Raw genomic sequence first — 14,917 nt, forward strand, 5'->3', positions numbered from 1 at the left:
CGGGTGGTTACAACACCCTGTCTTATGAATGAGGGAACGGTACCTGCCGGTCGCCTTCAAATTAACCACACCTTGTCTCATGAATGAGGGAACGGCAACGCCGGTCGCCTTCAAATTCACAATATCTTGTCATATGAGTGAGGTAATGGCACCGCCGGTCACCTTCAAACTCACAACAGCTCTTTTCGTAAATGAGGGAACGGCACCGCCGGTCTCCTTCAAATTTACATAAGCCTCGTACCGAACTTACAACCAGTATGTGAGCTATGTCTGCGCAGAATCACTGGGCAGAACCAACAGCCTTATTGAACTGATAACACTTTCGCCTGTAAGGCAGGAACTTCCAGATTGTAAAATCTCACGAACGTAGACGGGGAGGCCCAGCCTGCCGCCATACAGATATCGTGGATGGAAATCCCTCTGGCCCAAGCCCACGAAGAGGCCATGCCTCTGGTGGAGTGTGCTCTGACACCTAGCGGGCACTGCAGGTGTTTGGAAGCGTAAGCTACTGCAATCGCGTCCACTATCCACCTGGACAGGGTCTGTTTCGAGGAGGCGAGACCTTTAGTGCGCCCTCCAAACGAAACGAAACAAATAGCTGCTCAGAACGCCTGAAGGCGGCGGAGCGTGTGACGTAAACCCTCAATGCCCTGACAGGGCAGAGGACATTGCCACCGTCCCCCTCGTCGGGTGCTGGCAGAGCCGAGAGGGAGACAATCTGCGCCCTGAAGGGAGTGCCTATCGCTTTGGGGACATAACCATGCCTTGGCCTAAGAATGACCTTGGAGTCATTTGGGCCGAACTCCATACACGTCGGGCTCACTGAGAGCGCGTGTAGATGCCCCACGCGTTTTACTGAAGCCAGAGCTATCAGGAACGCGGTTTTTAGCGAAAGGAACCTTGGTTCCACAGTCTCGAGCGGTTCGAAAGGATGAGCCTTCATGGCCTCTAGGACCAAGGCCAGATCCCAAATAGGAACCGATGGGGGCCGCGGGGGATTAATCCGTCTGGCTCCTCTGAGGAAACGGATGATGAGCTCGTTCCTTCCTAGCGTGCTGCCTAGCGTCGTCTGAGCGAACGCTGCTATGGCCGCTACATACACTTTGAGCGTGGAAGGGGACCTGCCCAGTTCCAACAGCTCCTGGAGGAAGGAGAGCACCCGCTGGACCCCACATTGCTGTGGATCCAATCCCTTGGAAGCACACCACTCAGTGAACACCGACCACTTAGAACTATATAACCGCCTCGTCGAGGGGGCTCTAGAGTGTGAAATCGTGTTCATAACCCCTTCGGGCAGGTCAACGGGTATCCGTTGGTCACCCATACATGCAGAGACCATCGCTCTGGATGGGGATGCCAAACTGACCCTCCTGCTTGAGAGAGGAGGTCTGCTCTCAGCGGAACTGGCCAGGGGGGTGAGTGCGACAGCTTCACCAGCTCTGGGTACCAAATCTGGTTCTCCCAGCGCGGCGCTATAAGGAGCACCGGGCGGCGCGTCTCCCTGATTTTCGCTATGACCTGGGTCAATAGGGAAATCGGCGGGAAAGCATACAGCGGGAGGCTGGGCCAAGGTTGGGACATCGCATCCTCGTTTTTGGACAGAAACGTCGGGCAGCGGGCGTTCTGTTTTGTTGCAAAGAGGTCGAGCTCCGCTCTGCCGAATAGGCGCCATACCAGCTGGACTGTCTGGGGGTGCAGGGACCATTCTCCTGGGAGAATGAGGCCCCTGGACAGCTTGTTCGGGCCCACATTGAGGTGGCCCGGTACGTGCGCAGCTCTCAGCGAGCTGTGTGCCCACACGAGCAGGCGTTCCGTCAGATTACCCAGACACCTGGACCTGACACCGCCCTGCCGGTTCACGTAGGACACCACCGTGGTATTGTCCGACCGGACCAACACGTGGTGTCCTCGTATAAACGGGAGAAACTGCTTGAGCGCGTTCTCTACCGCTATCATCTCCAAACAGTTTATGTGTAGGAGTTTTTCTCCGCTCGACCAGAGGCCCGAGGCCGGTCTGCCCTTGAAAACGGCGCCCCAACCCGAGGTGGAGGCGTCCGTCGAGATGACTTTGCGGTGTGAGATGGCTCCCATTGTCACTCCCCGCTGGTACCAGTCGGCTACTAACCAGGGCTCTAGGGCTGAAACGCAGCCCTGAGTCACTCTGATCCTGAAGCCTCCGGACGCCCAGGCTCTGTGAGGCACTCGGGCGTTTAACCAGCGTTGCAGCGGGCGCATGCGCATTAAGCCCAGCTGGAGCACAGCTGCAGCTGAGGCCATACGTCCCAGCATCCTCTGAAAAAGCTTGAGAGGTGCGATTTTGCCCGGCCGGAAGTACGCAGCCATGCGCCGAACTTGGCGCGCGCGTAGGGGTGACAGGCGGGCTGACATTGCCGCAGTGTCCAGATTCAAACCCAGAAATGAGGTTGATTGCGTGGGCACTAATGAGCTCTTGGTCCAATTGACCGTGAGCCCCAGGCTGTCCAGATGGCTGAGCAGCATTGCCCTGTGGGCGAGGAGCTCGGCCTCTGATTGCGCCAGGATGAGCCAATCGTCCAGGTAGTTCAATATTCGCACCCCTCGATTTCTCAGGGGAGCGAGGGCCGCGTCCATGCACTTCGTAAATGTACGGGGTGCTAGTGACAGGCCGAACGGAAGGACGGTGTATTGATAAGCCTGGCCGTCGAAGGCGAATCGTAAGAATGGCCTGTGACGCGGCGTTATCTTGATTTGAAAATATGCATCTTTCAAATCTAGGGAAATTAGCCAGTCTCTCGGGCGAATATGCGCGAGGATCTGCTTGGTCGTGAGCATCTTGAACGATCTCCTCATAAGAGCTTTGTTCAGACGCCTCAGATCCAGAATCGGTCTGAGCGACCCATCCCTTTTTGGCACGAGAAAATACCGGCTGTAAAAGCCTGACTCGCTCATAGAATGGGGAACCGGTTCTATAGCCCCTTTGCACAGCAGCGTGGCTATCTCCGCTCGAAGTAGATGTGCTACTTCCTCGCTCACTCTCGTCTCTGTACGCGCACAGAAGCGCGGAGGGCGGCGAGCGAACTGCAGAGTGTAGCCGTGCTTCACTGTTCTCAGCACCCATTCTGATACACCTGGAATGGCTTCCCACGCTTTCGCGTGTGCCACACGGGATAGAACGGCCTCCGGGCTCGAAACGCCGCGCTTCGCGCGTTTGACGGCCTGTATAGGAGGGGCGGGCGCGGTGCGGTGATTTCTCTGGTTCGCCGTAAAAACGGCGGTTATTGACAGGCGAGAGGGCGTTTTTGCCGGCTCGCTGGCTGCGTGAAATCCATCTGCAGCAGCCACAGTGGTGGGGGCTGACAGGAAAGAGAGTTTTGACGGTGGTCCGGCCGCGGCGGGACTTAACCGTCGTTTCTTGCCTCTGGCTAGGAGGACTTTGGAGGCTCGGACTTCAGCGCGATCCTAGGCCGGGGGCCCCGAGGGGGAGGCGGCTTACCACGGCTGGAAGAGCGCGATCTGGGGCGGCCGCTCGGTCTTCGCTGAGACGAAGGGGGCAGCGCTGGGCGCTGCGCGGAGCTCGGTGCTGGCTGGTCGCGAGGACGGCGAGCAACGGAGCTATTGCTGGCGCCGGGGCGTCGAGGCAGGAAGAGGTTCATGGCCTGCGTCGTTTTCTGTACTTCAGAGAAACGATCGACAATCCCCTTGACCGCTGGTCCGAAGAGCCCAGACGGGGAGAGCGGGGCGTTTAGGAAGGCCGCGCGCTCTGTTTCTCGCATGTCCGCGAGCGTGAGCCAGAGGTGGCGCTCAGCTACCGTGAGGGAGGCCATGGAGCGTCCGAGGGCCTGTGCTGCGGTCTTGGTAGCGCGGAGGGAGAGATCCGTCGCGCTTCGCAAATCCGTGATCAACTCAGCGTCACAGCTTTTCTCATCCAGGTCGTGGAGGAGATTGGCTTGGAGGATTTGCAGCACGGCCATAGAGTGCAGAGCAGATGCAGCTTGACCGGAGGCAGCGAAAGCGCGGCCGATCAGCGATGACGTCACTCTGCAGGCCTTAGACGGGAGGGCAGTCTTTGAGCGCCAACCAGAAGGCGGGCAAAGGTGCGCTGCGACCGCCTCTTCCACCGGAGGGATAGCATTGTAGCCTTTCTCAGCCGCGCCGTCAACTTGTGAGAGTGTCGAAGAAGCCTGAGACGAGACCCTCGCGGAGAATGGCGCGTTCCAGGACTTCGCGAGCTCCTCGTGAAGCTCTGGCAGAAAAGGTGCAGTCCTGGAGGTGGGCGCACGGCGGCGACTGTTTAGGAAGCATCCGTCAAGTCGATTCGGCGCTGCCACCTTGGGCGGGGCCCATTCAAGGCCTAGCTGCTCGACAGCCCGGGTGAGAAGGCGCAACAGTTCGGCGTCCTCACCCGCTCGAGAGCGTCCGGAGGCTCGGACTGAAGAGGTCGCGGAAGACCATTCCTCACTGTCGGAAGCCATGATGGAGCAGCTGTCGGCGCGTTCCGCGGCCGCATCTGCCTCATCCCCGGAGGCGGCAACAGAAAAGGCGGCCTGGGGTGGGGGTGGGGAAGGCGAGAGTGAAGCGGGCGGGAAGGGTTCCGGCGAGCTTCTCTCAGCGAACTCCGGAGTCCGCTGCGAGCGGCGCTTCTTTCTGCGCGGCTTAGCAGAGACTGGAGGGATGTCGTCCTCGAACTGATCGAGTCGAGCCCGCAGGGTCGACATCGTCAGTTCCTCGCACTCCGGGCATCCGCCGGCGAGAAGTGCGGCGGCGGCGTGATCACGGCCCAGGCAGAGAGCGCAGATCACATGGCGGTCCCCGGAACTGAGCTGCGCGTGACACGAGCCGCAGGTGGAACGAGACATTTTGGAACAAACGCTCGGCTCTTTTTGAGAAAGTGTGACGCAGCGGCGACAACACTGAGCGAGAAAAAGGATATGGGCTGCCGGATAGCAGAGCAGGCACGGATGGCTGAAGGTGGCGCGGTGCTGCCGGCTTCTTCAGGCACTGTCCTCTGCTTGCTCGTCTGCACGATCACGGCGGCGGGTTCCAGATCCAGCGATGCGAAGGGCTTCGCTGAAGAAAAGAAAATCGAATATGCAGCCCGTGAGCCCTGCTTATATACACGTGGCCACGCCCCACCTGTAGGCAAATGAAGCCAGGTGGGCGCGAAGCGCCCTCATTGGTCGCCACGTCACGCGGGCTCACCGATAGGCTGCTGCAGTTGCCAGCAGAGCAGCCAATAGCACGCTGGAATAGCCTGCTATGGTCTGCCAGGCTGCCGCACTGCGTTGACAATGTTATAAAATTAAGGATAATTTTGGGTTTTTCAGAAATCTCGAAGAAAGAATACTTTCCCGATGCGTAAGGAACTTACGCAATACGAGAGAATCTCACGTAAGAGAACCCGTCTGGCTAGCGTGCTTCCATTAATGTTTACGCGTTAGGTCAGTAGGCGGAGAGTAGACAGTCTTTTGTGGCTATCTGAAGACATTCGACCACATGAGGGTTTACAATACGAAAGCAATCCGGTCGAATGTGTTTTCGATTACCTCTGGAAGTGCTCAAAAATAGACAAGCTCAAAACTTTTTAGACTCCGTTTACACCTGTATTCAGCGCCGTCCACTTGTGATCCGATCAACCAAAACGCATCTTAACACCAGGGTGTGTAGGTGTGAGGGTGTGTACCTGTGAGCAGCAGCTGGTATTGAGGTATCCGCTGCACCGGTTTCAGCAGGTAATGCTTCAAAGCAAGACTAGCACAGCGAGGACTCGTCTGAGGATGAAAGAGTGGAATCATAAATGTGAAGCATTATCAAATGTACTTGTAAAAAATAATGACTTTCCCTGTTTGAAAAAAATATCCACTTTGCATTCACTAAATATATAACTATCAATGAATTGGTTCAATCAGTATAGTACTCATGCTGTATGTTGTAATGTCAGTTCATTTCAAAAGTAAATCTAAGAAACAGTTTTAATATTAACAAGATAAAAATGCTATTAGAGAAAGCATCTTAACTGTATGTTCTATAAACATTAGTATTAATGTAATAAATGAATGATACATTAAAGTTAAACAAATACAAAAATAAAATGACAAACAAAGCAAAATTACAATTAATAACAAATAATGACATCAAATACAAATGTTTCAAATTAAAATAATAATAAAATACAGCTCAATTAAAATAAAATATATTTTTAAAAGTATATTAAAATAGTAACACTTTATAATAAGGCTTCATTTGTTAACATTAGTTAACTACATTAGTTAACATTAACATGAACAATAATTCTACAGCATTTATTAATCTTAGTTCATGTTAATCTCAACATTCATTAATACACATTTTAGATTCGATTAATAGCTGTATGTTAATATTAGTTAATGCACTGTGAACTAACATAAACATTATAATTTTTATTAAGTAACATTAACAAAAGTTATTAAATTCTGTAAAATATGTTGCTCCTTGTTATTTAATGCATAAACTAATGTTAACAAATGAGACCTTATTGTAAAGTATTACCATTCAATTTTATTAAAATAAGCTACAGGCACTTTTTTTGGTATTGTCCACAAGCATTTTACACGACATTAACAAATAATTGCTTAATTTAACTTTTTGAAAATGTACTTTTTAAAACAGATAATCAGAACTTTGCATTAAAATTATGCAAACAATAAAAATTCATTATTCGTGCTGTTGCAGGTTTCCATGTTTCATTATCAATATGTGTGCAACAACTACTAAAACAGTGTCTCTCTCTCTCACACACACACCTTCCCTTTTATATCATAGTATGGGGTATTCTATTGTTTTCATAATAAAAAAAAAAAAAAGTCTTACAGAAGATGTTGAAAATTGAAAGTCGAAACATTTCTTAATATTTTATTCTCTATATTAATCTATTTTCATTGTGGGGACGATGTACATCATTATATGGACATTTGGTCTTATAAAGATGGGCGCACACACACTCCTACCTCAAACTGACGAACAACGCTTGCAAAAGGAGGATTTTTGCGACACTGTTCGTCCAGCAGAGCCACGTTATGGTCAAACTCTCGTATGTAGGTGGAATACATCTTCAGATACGGACCCTTCTGAACAAAGATATCAGCCAACCTCTGATGATCGGACCTGCAGGAGTAAGAGAGATTCCCGGAAACAAAAAAAAAATTTGTATTGAGTATTGACAGATTGACAAATTTAGAAAATACACATTTTTATTTATATAGAAGTTATACTTCCAATACGCTCTTGTTCTATTACATGACAAGAAACTCATTAGCAACACATTTAACTTTCATATGGTGTGTGTGTGTGTCTTACCAGTGGGCCACTCTCTCCTCCAGCTCTTTCAGCAGGTCTTTATTAAGTTCGTAGAGTTGGGGCAGATAGTACAAGATTTGATTCAACACTTTCTCCTCCAACAACGGCTTCCCGCTCGCACGAGTCGCTTTGGCAACTGCGTCCCGGAAATCCTGACACAGAAATGGAGATGTAAGCTACAGCCAAATTTCCAGGCTACGGCAACAAAACAAAGAGAGCTAAGCAAGATGAGTAATAGCAAAAGACACGCGTTAACATCCGTGAATTCAAACATTGACTTTATTTACCTGCACTAAAACTTAAACCACAAACAGTGCCAATAACAGTCAATTTTTGCAATAAATCTTTCATCTTTTCAAACACAATCAGAGTAAAAACAAACAAACTGAAGCACATAAACTGACAGCACAGTCCATCTACAGATTTAACAGGAAGTAAAGAGAACATTTTCTTTCACAAACACACACACACACACACACGTGTCTTTAGGACAGCTGTTCGGGGTCACGGCCAAACAAGTGGGTTAAAGGGAGGGTGGGTGTAATTTCTTTCCGAAAACTCTCTCTGTCCGTTGATCTCTTATTCCTTTACCACAGTCTCTCTGGACAAGCTCTTCCTCTCGTCTTTCCTCAGCTGTCTCTTTCCTGTCACTCTTTCTCTGACTTTCTCTCTAATTCTTTACATCAATCTGAATAAGGCAGGGTCAGCATGCACCACAGAATTTGTTCACTGTGTCAAATTATGACTTTTATTCTCGCAATTGTCAGTTTATATCTTGCAATTTTGACTTTTTTTGCAATTGCGAGTTTATTCTCACGATTTTGACTTCTCGCAATTGCAAGTTTATTCTCACAATTCTGACTTTTGCCTCGCAATTGCGAGTTTATATCTTGCAATTTTGACTTTTTTCTGCAATTGGGAGTTTATATCTCACGATTTTGACTTCTCGCAATTGTGAGTTTATATCTCACAAGTTTTTTTTTAAAAGTGGAAGTGAAAATTTTGTTTTTTTCTTGCAATTGTGAGTTTATATCTTGCAATTTTGACTTTATCTCTATCAATTGTGACTTTTCTCGCAATTGCAAGTTTATTCTCACAATTATGACTTTTGTCTCGCAATTGTGAGTTTATATCTTGCATTTTTGACTTTTTTTCTGCAATTGCGAGTTTATTCTCACGATTTTGACTTTTGTCTCGCAATTACGAGTTTATATCTGGCGATTTTGACTTCTCGCAATTGCAAGTTTATTCTCACAATTCTGACTTTTGTCTCGCAATTGCGAGTTTATATCTGGCGATTTTGACTTTTCTGCAATTGCGAGTTTATTCTCACGATTTTGACTTTTGTCTCGCAATTGTGAGTTTATGTCTCGCAATTCTGACTTTTTCTGTAAATTGCGAGTTTATATCTCACTTCTGACTTTATTACTCACAATTGCGAGTTTATATCATGCAATTCTAAGAAAAAAAGTAGAATTTGCAAGATATAAACCCGCAATTGCAAGAAAAAAAATCTGAATTGTGAGATAAAGTCACAATTTTCTTTTATATTTTAAACAAACTTACATAGTTTAGAGAGGGTTTAGCTTGTTGCAGCTTTCTGTGCTTACCTCCCATTACTGCCGGACTTCAAAATGTAGTGACAAATGTTTTGACCGATGCACTTACAAATGCCATTACGTCGAGATAAACATACATAAACAGTAATTCTCACATGATTCATACAAGAATACCAGAAAGGGACGTGGCGCTACTATCCACAAAGTACTATTTATATGTGCAAACTCCCAATCAGAAGTTCATCTGCTTAGAAAAAAAAGTTGTCCCACTGCTAAATGGCCGGTTTAGACATCTCAAATAACTTTTTTGTACAGTTGTTTACAAAAAAATATGGAAAGTTGAGCTATGGAAAATATGAGCTTCACATTTCTGCTTTTAACCTGTTAAACAGCAATAGTTTTGAACAGCCTTCAAAACGCCTTGCCCCCCCAAAAAAAACTCTATCGTAGATGCATTACAGTTCATGCGATTTCTTTTGCTTGCGGGATGAGTCAAAATATTTTTTTGTGGCAATCAACATTATGCTGTCAACTTGTATTGAACCCATAACATTTCAACGTTGATGGTCAGTTTAGAATGCATGTAGTCCTGTGCTTCCTTAAATACACTTGCACACAGCTACTCATTAAAATCCTAAAATAAACAGACAAATGTGTCTGTGTGTGTTTCCCTCTATGATCCTACTGTAACTGTAAGAATCAAACACTATTCGAGAACACATGTGAAATTAATAAAATAAACAAATGGCTGGACACAAACTTCCTGCATAAAATAATTCTTGCTCTGAGAAGCCAGTGAAAACAGTGATGACTTACGATGTGAAGTAACTTCAGAACATCCACAAATCTGCAAAGACAAACAAAATGAATCAAAATATAAATTCAACTAAATATCCCCCCCTAAATATGCATATATAGACTATTAAATATGAAATAATTTGTCATGGAAGGCGTGTCATAATAAAATGCTTTCTAATGTCATTGCTTACACTTTCTCTGAGCTCATTATCTCCATTGCGATGTGGACCACCTTGTTCCTCTTTGCTCTCTCTACCTCCTGAAGACACACAAGTTAAAATGCTGTTATAACATTAGGCCATTTTAAAATCTACGGTAGAATTTGAAGTGTCATTAACTTACATAGTTGCTACATCCAACCATGATTACCAACAACATACAGTCTCATAGCAAAACAAATGTGAGTGTGTTTGTGTGTTTTGGGCTGGTGAGAGACTGCAGTCTTTATTTGGATCGGGGTTGGTCTAAACACAAGGACAAAGTTTGACTGAAAGCACCCCCTGTTTGTCAAATCGGGGTGTGTCTGGGGGTCTCTATGGATTATCTCCAGACAGAAAGTCTGCTGGACACACCTTCCCAAATCTGATTTATCCACACGTGATTGGAGCTATTTTGTTCTCTTCAAATTGACAACATTCTCAGTGTATTTAAAGGGTTAGTTCACTCAAAAATTAATTACTCATGATAGTCCTCATGCCGTTCCAAAACCTTTCATTCATCTTTGAAATATATTTTTTAGTAAAACCTGTCCCTCTAAACTTCAAAAAGCTTTTGAAGAAATTGTAAAAAGTTATCCATGTGACTGTTGTGATGTTGTTTTGGGCATACCTCTTTATCTTTTGATTGGCTCATGTCTTCCTTACTGGAATCGGAGCTGTTACCATCGTCCTCATTAGAGCTCAATCCATCCTCTGATAGATCACCACTTACAGAACATCTGTTGTCAAACAGGAAGTGCACACGTTCATACAATCAAACATGTATTCATGCACAAAAATACACACAAATTTACATATTTAAATTCAAATTAGTTTAATATTCAATTTCAGCCTAATAGTAATACTAAATGAAAATAAATAAAATAAAATGAAAAATAAAATAATGATCTATATATAATAAAATATTTAAATATTTAATATTATGAGGTTTTTGCATGTGCCTCCAATGACACAACCTCACTATCCAAATTTAAATATGCACAGGGTGCAAATTAGATTTGCTATTTGAAGCAAAAAAAATGTCTGTTCCTCACACATGCCTTCAAAAGCCTTGTGCATAATAAGGACTACATTTATGATTTTTGTTTTATCATTTCTCTTTTTGAGTTATACCTAAAAAAAACTATTTTGAAGTGACATGAGTGAAAAAAAAAAAAAAAATCATTTTTGGGAGAAGCACCAGATAGCAAACTCTCACACATGCTCATGTATTCACACACTTTCTGCCCTTTTTCTGGTTCCCCTCGCTCTCATTCTTTCTCCTGCGACAGGACAGAGCTGCTCTTGTTTACAGCTTATATAAACTCACTCAGCAAAGAGACACACACACACACACACACCCAGACAAACCCTCAAATGCACAACCTCTCACACAGAGAGAGATACACAGGCAGGAGTTTGGAGTTTCTGTCGTGCCTGGGAAATTACTGTGAATGTTATCTAAAATTTGAGTTTAACTCTATCTATTAAGGGCACTCAAATTTAGAAGCTGGAATGTGCAGAATCTGAATATCACTGAATTAATTATTGACCTTTACCACAGTGATGGCTCACACAACTTAAATGCATTCTTTATCATGTAAATGAAGATTGATTACAGATTACTGTTTTACGAATTATAATTATTGCCAACTAACCCAAACTCTACACCTTAAAATAAATAAATAAATAGCTTTTGATTTGAATACATTTTTCAACTGAGGATGTCCCTAAATGTCTCCAAAAGAAGGTTTTGAAGGGATTTCATTTAGCTCCAGTTGTTCCAAAACTATAGCTAGTACACACACACACACACACACACACACACACACACACACACACACACACACACGTTTCACTCCCAAGTGCTTCTGCCTGACTCCCATTAACCAATCAAGTCCACTGTGTTCAAATCCCACAGTTAAAGAGAAAGTGGCTGTTTTCAGAATGTAATACTAGCATGGTGCCTAGTGTATACTGTGCAGTATACACTGTATGCTAGCTAATATTACATCTATAAATAAAAATACTGAAACAGTATGCAAAAACAAGGAAGTAGTATGCTACATGTGCACGTGTAATTTCTTAAATACAAATACTATCTATCTATCAAATCTGTCAGAGACTGAATGTGGATTTTCACATTTTTCGTATATAAGCACATGTCTAACACTATCTTTCAAAAGTTTTAGATCGGTAAGATTTTTAAATGTTTTTAAAAGAAATTTCTTCTGCTCACTAAGGCTGCATTTATTTGATCCAAAATACAGCAAAAACAGTAATATTGTGAAACATTTTTTAGTTTAAAATAACACTTTTCTATTTTAATATATTATAAAATGTAATTTATTCATGTGATGCAGAGCTGAAGTTTCAGCATCATTACTCCAGTCTTCAGTGTCACATGATCCTTCAGAAATTATTCTAATATGATGACTTGCTGCTAAAGAAATGCTGAAAACGGCAGTTTACAACTTTTTTCAGGATTCTTTGATGAATAGAAAGTTTAAAAGAACAGCATTTATCTGAAATAGGAAACTTGTGTAACATTATAAATGTCTTAACTGTCACTTTGGATCAATTTAATACAACCTTTGCTTAATAATAATATTAATTAATTAAATTTTTACCAAAAAGCTGTAAAAAAAAAAACTGTTTCTAATTCAGCGGTAGTGTAATAATTTTACATAAAGCTTTCTATTTCAGATAAATTATGTTCTTTTGATCTTTCTATTCTTTAAAGAATCTGTTTTTAACATTTCTTGAGCAGCAAATCATCATATTAGAATGATTAGAATGGTTTCTGAAGGATCATGTGACACTGAAGACTGGAGTAATGGTGCTGAAAATTCAGCTTTGCATCACATGAATAAATTACATTTTAAAATATATTCAAATAGAAAAGAGTTACTTAAAATTATAAAAAATATTTCACAATATTACTGTTTTTGCTGTATTTTGGATCAAATAAATGAACAGTAGCTAGCATAACTTGTAAACAAAAACACTTGGGACTTATGTTCAAGTCCAATCAAACAAGAAGTTGAGAAAAAGATTTGCGTTGTAATATGGTGGGATACAGAATTAAAGCAGTGTATTGTTGTGTGCACAACAAAGTTTTTGTACTGAGAGATCAAAGATGATAATGTATTACTACTGTGATCAAGGGCTTTTAGCCCACACGACAGTAACATATTTGTTGGTAACAACTTGCTGACAACTCCAAACATATGACCACAAACTTGATTCAACGTCCTGTGCATCTGGAAACCAACTGCGAATTCAGCAAATGCTGTAAGTTTTCACCGGCACTGAGACCTCATCACTGACAAGCCAATGTGTGATGGAGGTCAAGAATGTGTTTACAAAGACCACAGTCATCACAATAAACACACTACAAGTCAAATGTTTGGAATTTATGTTGCTAAATTGGTTTATCTTCTTTCCATTCTTTTTGATCTAGAGGCTTATGCATGAAATTAGTTTTTTTAGACAAAAAATAAACTCTGCTTGCGCAAGAATTCCTCTACAAAAATAGAACACAACTTTATTACAAAAGCACTTACTGCTGCAAAAAGGTTAGCCGTGGGCTCTGATGTTTTATAATGAGGTCAGCATTACAGTCAGCAGTTGGAATATTTGTAATCAGAATAAGATGACATGATTTTTGCTACTGTGTTGGAAATGTTGTAATGACAAAGCATGACTGTGAGCCAGAAGATCTCAATTGAAAATTCTGAGAATGAGAGAAAAGAGTGTGGGAGAAACAGAGAGAGAGGGAAAGGTTATTTTCCAGTGGCTCAGCTCTCTCCTCTACAGACATTTCCTGCTCTGGCCACTGAAAATAACCCACAGGAAAACAGCCCAACCTGGACTCAAAGAGTGGACTGTAACCCTCTCACACACACACACACACACACACTGCATGACCACACAGACCAAACCAGTGCACGTTAAAATATATATATATATATATTTGTTGCACAGTAGGTTTTAAATGTTGATGCTAACAAAATCACAAGCTCCAGCTTACCAAAAAGTGCAGCATCTTATCTCATCCAGATTGTCATTTTGGACAAAATCCAAAATTACTCTGTGTATATGAGTCTTAAAGGGTTAGTTCACTCAATAAAAATTAAAATTAGACATTATTTACTCACAAGTCATCCTCGGTGTATATGACAAATAAAATCAGTTATATTAAAAAAGTCCTGGCTCCTTCAAGCTTTATAATGGCAGTGGTCATTTTAGAAGTCCATAAAAGTACATCTATCCATCATATAACTGCTCCACACGGCTCCAGGGGGTTAATAAAGGCCTTCTGAAGAAAAGTGGCGCATTTGTGTAAGATCCATATTTAAAAATGTATAGACTAAAATAACTAGATTCCAGCAGTCAGCGGTACGCAAGTCGACTTGCGCTAAAAGAGTAACCCCTAACCCTTGACGCATGCGTATTGACCAAGCTGCAACCTCCCGCAGTTTCTCTCGAAGCCAATACGGAAGTGACTTAAACTGCAATTCCTCGACTGGCCGCTAGGGACAAGATCCAGAGGGGTTAAAATGCCCAACTTTACAGCAGAAAAAAAACATGTTTACAGCCTGGTACAAATTGTGGTTTTGTGGCGTCATGGACACTACGTCCATATTTTTTTACAGTCTATGGTATTGACGAATGCAGAAGCGCAGTGAATAGAGCCAAACAAAACACCGGTCATGAATTGGAGTCTAAAATGAGAATTTTTAATGAGAAATGGGGGAGGATTTCGATATAAGAGAAGAGGGAGTTTGTTGCTCCTATACATCACATCAGGGGTTACTCTTTTAGCGCAAGTCGACTTGCGTACCGCTGACCGCCGGAACCTAGTTATTTTAGTCTATAAAGTTTTACATATGGATATTTTTCCTTACACAAATGTGCCACTTAGCTTCAGAAGGGCTTTAACCCAGCGGAGCAGTTTTATGATGGATAGATGCACTTTTATGGACTTCAACAAGTCACTGCCAATATAAAGCTTGGAAGAGCCAGTACTTTTTTAATATAACTCTGATT

The 14,917-nt window shown here is 43.5% G+C and overlaps 2 protein-coding genes across 2 annotated transcripts in view; both read right to left on the reverse strand.

The window, feature by feature from the left end:
• Positions 1–14,917, reverse strand: part of taf3 (TAF3 RNA polymerase II, TATA box binding protein (TBP)-associated facto) — a 996,662-nt gene that overhangs the window by 624,831 nt on the left and 356,914 nt on the right. The gene's annotated exons all lie outside the window — the stretch shown is intronic.
• Positions 1–14,917, reverse strand: part of fgd6 (FYVE, RhoGEF and PH domain containing 6) — a 32,460-nt gene that overhangs the window by 11,128 nt on the left and 6,415 nt on the right. The window contains exons 3-8 of the mRNA XM_079817181.1: positions 10,497–10,605; positions 9,860–9,927; positions 9,687–9,717; positions 7,312–7,463; positions 6,963–7,119; positions 5,660–5,747 (exon numbers count right to left, since the gene is read on the reverse strand). Of these exons, the coding sequence (XP_079673307.1) occupies positions 5,660–5,747; positions 6,963–7,119; positions 7,312–7,463; positions 9,687–9,717; positions 9,860–9,927; positions 10,497–10,605 (605 nt within the window). The remainder of the gene's footprint in view (positions 1–5,659; positions 5,748–6,962; positions 7,120–7,311; positions 7,464–9,686; positions 9,718–9,859; positions 9,928–10,496; positions 10,606–14,917) is intronic.

This window comes from Gobio gobio (assembly GCF_949357685.1).
Source record: "Gobio gobio genome assembly, chromosome: 5".
Taxonomy (NCBI): domain Eukaryota; kingdom Metazoa; phylum Chordata; class Actinopteri; order Cypriniformes; family Gobionidae; genus Gobio; species Gobio gobio.